This window comes from Coregonus lavaretus, assembly GCF_964263955.1.
Source record: "Coregonus lavaretus genome assembly, contig: HAP1_SCAFFOLD_572, whole genome shotgun sequence".
In the NCBI taxonomy this organism is placed as follows: Eukaryota; Metazoa; Chordata; class Actinopteri; order Salmoniformes; family Salmonidae; genus Coregonus; species Coregonus lavaretus.
Window position 1 is genome coordinate 15,960 of NW_028163835.1, and position 6,541 is coordinate 22,500.

At 42.1% G+C, this 6,541-nt stretch overlaps 1 protein-coding gene across 1 annotated transcript in view; it reads right to left on the reverse strand.

The window, feature by feature from the left end:
- Positions 1-2,865: 2,865 nt before the first annotated feature.
- LOC311117742 (palmitoyltransferase ZDHHC3) overlaps positions 2,866-6,541 on the reverse strand; it is an 11,605-nt gene continuing 7,929 nt past the window's right edge. Inside the window, exons 8-9 of the mRNA XM_084192663.1 lie at positions 6,320-6,479; positions 2,866-6,208 (exon numbers count right to left, since the gene is read on the reverse strand). Coding sequence (XP_084048789.1) covers positions 6,117-6,208; positions 6,320-6,479 — 252 coding nt within the window. The 3' untranslated portion in view covers positions 2,866-6,116. The remainder of the gene's footprint in view (positions 6,209-6,319; positions 6,480-6,541) is intronic.

The following is a 6,541-nucleotide window of genomic DNA, read 5'->3' on the forward strand; positions in this document are numbered from 1 at the left end:
ACGGGCCTGAAAATGTACTGGCTTAAGCAGGGGGACACGTCTTGCACTGCAGGATTTGAGTCCCTGGCGGCGTAGTGTGTTACTGATGGTAGGCTTTGTTACTTTGGTCCCAGCTCTCTGCAGGTCATTCACTAGGTCCCCCTGTGTGGTTCTGGGATTTTTGCTCACCGTTCTTGTGATCATTTTGACCCCACGGGGTGAGATCTTGCGTGGAGCCCCAGATCGAGGGAGATTATCAGTGGTCTTGTATGTCTTCCATTTCCTAATAATTGCTCCCACAGTTGATTTCTTCAAACCAAGCTGCTTACCTATTGCAGATTCAGTCTTCCCAGCCTGGTGCAGGTCTACAATTTTGTTTCTGGTGTCCTTTGACAGCTCTTTGGTCTTGGCCATAGTGGAGTTTGGAGTGTGACTGTTTGAGGTTGTGGACAGGTGTCTTTTATACTGATAACAAGTTCCAACAGGTGCCATTAATACAGGTAACGAGTGGAGGACAGAGGAGCCTCTTAAAGAAGAAGTTACAGGTCTGTGAGAGCCAGAAATCTTGCTTGTTTGTAGGTGACCAAATACTTATTTTCCACCATAATTTGCAAATAAATTCATTAAAAATCCTACAATGTGATTTTCTGGATTTTTTTTTCTCAATTTGTCTGTCATAGTTGACGTGTACCTATGATGAAAATTACAGGCCTCTCTCATCTTTTTAAGTGGGAGAACTTGCACAATTGGTGGCTGACTAAATACTTTTTTCCCCCACTGTACTACAGAGCAAGTCAAAGTGTATACATATTTGGGAGTGTGGGTGGATGACAAGCTGAGCTTCACTGTTCATGTGGAGAACTCGATAAGGAAGCTCAAGTGGCTTGCGAAAGTATTCACCCCCCTTAGTATTTTTCCTGTTTTGTTGCCTTACAACCTGGAACTGAAATTGATTTTTTGGGGGGTTTGTATCATTTGATTTACACAACATGCCTACCACTTTGAAGATGCAAAATATTTTTTCTTGTGAAACAAACAAGAAATAAGACAAAAAAAAACTGAACTTGAGTGTGCATAACTATTCACCCCCCCCAAAGTCAATACTTTGTAGAGCCACCTTTTGCAGCAATTACAGCTGCAAGTCTCTTGGGGTATGTCTCTATAAGCTTGGCACATCTAGCCACTGGGATTTTTGCCCATTCTTCAAGGCAAAACTGCTTCAGCTCCTTCAAGTTGGATGGGTTCCGCTGGTGTACAGCAATCTTTAAGTCATACCACAGATTCTCAATTGTATAGAAGGTCTGGGCTTTGACTAGGCCATTCCAAGACAATGTTTCCCCTTAAACCACTAAAGTGTTGCTTTAGCAATATGCTTAGGGTCATTGTCCTGCTGGAAGGTGAACCTCCGTCCCTAATCTCTGGAAGACTGAAACAGGTTTCCCTCAAGAATTTCCAAGGATTTAGCGCCATCCATCATTCCTTCAATTCTGACCAGTTTCCCAGTCCCTGCCGATGAAAAACATCCCCACAGCATGATGCTGCCACCACCATGCTTCACTGTTGGGATGGTGTTCTCGGGGTGACGAGAGGTGTTGGGTTTGCGCCAGATTTCCAAAAAGCTAAATTTTAGTCTCATCTGACCAGAGTACCTTCTCCCACATGCCTTTTGGCGAACACCAAACGTGTTTGCTTATTTTTTTCTTTAAGCAATGTCTTTTTTCTGGCCACTCTTCCGTAAAGTCCAGCTCTGTGGAGTGTACGGCTTAAAGTGGTCCTATGGACAGAAACTCCAATCTCCGCTGTGGAGCTTTGCAGCTCCTTCAGGGTTATCTTTGGTCTCTTTGTTACCTCTTTGATTAATGCCCTCCTTGCCTGGTCCGTGAGTTTTGGTGGGCGGCCCTCTCTTGGCAGTTTTTTTGTGGTGCCATATTCTTTCCATTTTTAAATAATGGATTTAATGGTGCTCTGTGGGATGTTCAAAGTTCCGGATATTTTTTTATAACCCAACCCTGATCTGTACTTCTCCACAACTTTGTCGCTGACCTGTTTGGAGAGCTCCTTGGTCTTCATGGTGCCGCTTGCTTGGTGGTGCCCTTTGTTTAGTGGTGTTGCAGACTCTGGGGCCTTTCAGAACAGGTGTATACATACTGAGATCATGTGACAGATCATGTGACACTTAGATTGCACACAGGTGGACTTTATTTAACTAATTGTGACTTCTGAAGGTAATTGGTTGCACCAGATCTTATTTAGGGGCTCCATTGCAAAGGGGGTGAATACATATGCACGCACCACTTTTCCGTTATTTATTTTTTAGAATTTTCTGAAGCAAATTATTTTTGTCATTTCACTTCACCAATATGGACTATTTTGTATGTCCATTACATGAAATCCAAATAAAAATCAATTTAAATTACAGGTTGTAATGCAACAAAAGAGGAAAAACGCCAAGGGGGAATGAATACTTTTGCAAGGCACTGTAGGTCTTTATTACCGGCATAAGGCTTGTTTTTCTCTGGAGGCCAGGAAGGAGCTGGTACGATATACATTACTGGCGGTTTTAGATTTTAGTGATGTTATGTGTATATAATGCAAATTAATTACTTAAAAATCATACAATGTGATTTTCTGGATTTTTGTTTTAGATTCCATCTCTCACAGTTGAAGTGTACCTATGATAAAAAATTACAGACCTCTACATGCTTTGTAAGTAGGAAAACCTGCAAAATCGGCAGTGTATCAAATACTTGTTCTCAATGTACCTGTAATGTATACTACCCCAATGTATGATGTAGATAAAATCTAAAAATGCTAAAAATAATAATCCCTTTTAGGAAAATATAAAAACATGTTAATATACGCCTCATTTCACATACTCCTCGCACAAAAAAGACCTGATTTTTATTTTATTTATTTTACTTCCACATAATGCAGTAGTCCCAGCAGCATTTAGAAAACACACAGAACCGTAGTTCACAGTCAGAGATACACACGATACGTCCCAAATGGCGTTCGGGACAGAAACACATCTATACACATCAATAATGTATCAATATATTAATAAATGTAAACGTCATCACGAAACATGATTTCTCCTCTGTACACATACATACATACATTCCTCTCCGCTGTCAACAAACAAAACATCAAGTTTAAAACCATGCCAGCTTCCCAGTTCACTACAGAGTGCACTATGGGGCGCTGGTCAAAGGTAGTGCGCAATTTTGGACGCAGAGAGTAACAATATCGTTACAAAAAAAAACAAAAAACACGGAAACATTTCAACATAAAACCCAAGAGGCAAACCAGTACCCTGATCACGTTGTAAGAATAAACTCAACGGTAACCGTCTCAAATGGCACCCTATTCACAATGTAGTGCACTACTATTATATTAGTGCACTACATAGGGAATAGGGTGCTGTTTGGGATGAATACCATTTCTCCCTTCATATGAATAGAACACATAGAATACATATGTACACTGAGTGTACCAAACATTTAGAACACCTTCCTAATGTTGAGTTGCACCCCCTTTTGTCTCAATTCGTCGGGGCATGGACTCTACAAGGTGTCAAAGGCGTTCCACAGCGATGCTGGCCCGTGTTGACTCCAATGCTTCCCACAGCTGTGTCAAGTTGGCTGGATGTCCTTTGGGTGGTGGACCATTCTTGATACACACGGGAAACTTTTAAATCTGAAAAACCCAGCAGCCTGGCACCTACTACCATACCCTGTTCAAAGGCACTTAAATCTTTTGTCTTGCCCATTCACCCTCTGAATGGCACACATACACAATCCATGTCTCAATTGTCTCAAGGCTTAGAAATCCTTTAACCTGTCTCCTCCCCTCAATAAGGGATCATAGCTTTCACCTGGATTCACCTGGTCAGTCTATGGCATGGACAGAGAAGGTGTTCATGTTTTGTATACTCAGTGTAAGTACAGGTAGTAGACCTGGGTTCAAATACTATTTGACATCATTTCAGATACTTTATCTGGGCTTGATTGAGCTTGTCCACCTGAAAAGAAAAACTATAGAAAAGTCCCAAAAGTACAAACTGCAAACCCTGGCCATCTGGCACTCCAGGCAGACTGAAGCAAACGCTCAAAGCATTTCAAATGATTAAAAAAAAAAAAAAAAAAAGTATTTGAACCCCAGGTCTGATAGGTAGGTACGTAAAAAGTTTAAAACACAAAACACACACAGGTAGAGATCGAAAGCTGAGTAGTCTATATAAATAAATAAATAAATAATGTTACGATTCATCTTCCCTCGCAGTTTACAACTGAAGTGATTCAGATCAATCTTCCCTCACAGACACATTCTGAGTGTGTGTGGTAGTGTGTGTGTGGTAGTGTGGTAGTGTGTGTGTGTGTGGTAGTGTGTGTGTGTGTGTGGTAGTGTGTGTGTGTGTGTGGTAGTGTGTGTGTGTGTGTGTGTGTGTGTGTGGGGTAGTGTGGTAGTGTGTGTGTGTGTGTGTGGTAGTGTGTGTGTGGTAGTGTGGTAGTGTGTGTGTGTGTGTGGTAGTGTGGTAGTGTGTGTGTGTGTGTGGTAGTGTGTATGTGTGTGTGTGGTAGTGTGTGTGTGTGTGGTAGTGTGTGTGTGTGTATGTGTGTGGTAGTGTGTGTGTGTGTATGTGTGTGGTAGTGTGGTAGTGTGGTAGTGTGTGTGGTAGTGTGTGTGTGGTAGTGTGGTAGTGTGTGTGTGTGTGTGTGTGTGTGTGTGTGTGTGGTAGTGTGTGTGTGGTAGTGTGTGTATGTGTGTGGTAGTGTGTGTGTGTGTGTGTGTGTAATACAAGTTAGAATACATCAGTAGTATTCAGTGATTTAATATCAATACCCACTTCTGTAACATTGTACTGTAACCCAAACATTCCTGATGCTCCCCTAACCTTCATGTAAAACTGCAGTAACCAGAACTTCAATGTAACCTTTCAGTGACCTGACCGAAACGCAGCCACAACGTTGAAAGAACATTAAATGTTAATCAAACATTTCACTGTAACATTTCAGTAACCTATGATATTAACCTATATATTATATTTAGGGCTGTCAAAGTTAACGTGTAAATAACGTGACATGTTTATCGCTGTACATTTTGTTGTTAAATCGCATCTCAATTTTTTCACTGCACGGAACCTTTTAAGTGCACGTGTTTCCTCACTGACCCTTTTAAGTGCAGAACACAACACAGAACACAGCTACATTCAATACTTGTGCCTTTACATCACTTTAGACAGTGAGACAAAATCATGTCAAAGTTATGCGGAGCTATGCTTTTTCTTTCTGCCGTGGATTCGTGTGCACGTCGCCGGCCGTTTTAAATACATTTTTTTGGTTTGATAACAAACAACATTGTTTAGCTAGCTAGCAACCTGATAACTTGACCGCTGACTAGGCTAAGCACAGGAAGAACTGAAAAGGAACAGAGCTCAAAGAGATGCTTCAAAAGGTAGGCTGCATATGTAAGAGTGGGGTGTGTATGATCGCGTGTGTGAGAGAGAGGATGTGTGAGAGAGAGGATGTGTGTGTGAGAGAGGATGTGTGTGTGAGAGAGAGAGAGATGATGTTTGTGTGAGAGAGGATGTGTGTGTGAGAGAGAGAGAGAGATGATGTTTGTGTGAGAGAGGATGTGTGAGAGAGAGGATGTGTGAGAGAGAGGATGTGTGTGTGAGAGAGAGAGAGATGATGTTTGTGTGAGAGAGGATGTGTGTGTGAGAGAGAGAGAGAGAGGATGTGTGTGAGAGAGAGAGCGAGGGTGTGGGAGGGGGGGAGAGTGTGTAGGCCTGTGTTATCTGAACAGTACAGATGGTTACAGTGTTTCTAGAACATTGTTCTTTGTATCCATATCCTTATGTTTATGGTGGAAATGCTATTAAAACATTCTGATACAGATTACTTTGTGTTTCCGTCCCTTAAAAGCAAAGCATAGTAATGCATGTAACTCTTTAAACGGAACAATCTTTTAGGGCCAAATTTGAGCAAATTCAAAAATTGCGATTAACTAATGCCATTAATTCAATTAATTATTTTAAATCGTTTGACAGCCCTAATTATATTAAGACCATGACGTAACCACAACTTTGAAGGAATGTTAATGCTATCACCAAAAGTTGTGTGAAGGTTGTGGGAATGTTAGACATCGTAATCCGGAACAGCAGAGTAGCTGATCCCACCGACGGTTGGGGGACTGGAATGTAGAGGGAACAGCCAACAGAACACCGACCCTGAGAGAGGAGGGAGGGGGGAGAGAGAGTTATGTTCTAAATATGTTACTATGTGCTCTTTAAGACGGACTAAGCAGAGCCACAGACAGACAGTTGAACAACAACACACACCTCTCCCGAAGACCTCTCTGAGCAGGGCTAGTTTGGGCTTGCGCGTGTGTGTGCTGTGCGTCGGAGGCTGAGAGGTGCTGCCGCTGGTCCATGTTCTGTCCTTCATCAGTCTGTTCCTCATCTGTTCTATAGGAGTCTCATCTGTTATAATGGACACCAACTGAGAGAGAGGGGATGGAGAGAGAGGGATGGAGAGAGAGGGATGGAGAGAGAGGGTGGAGG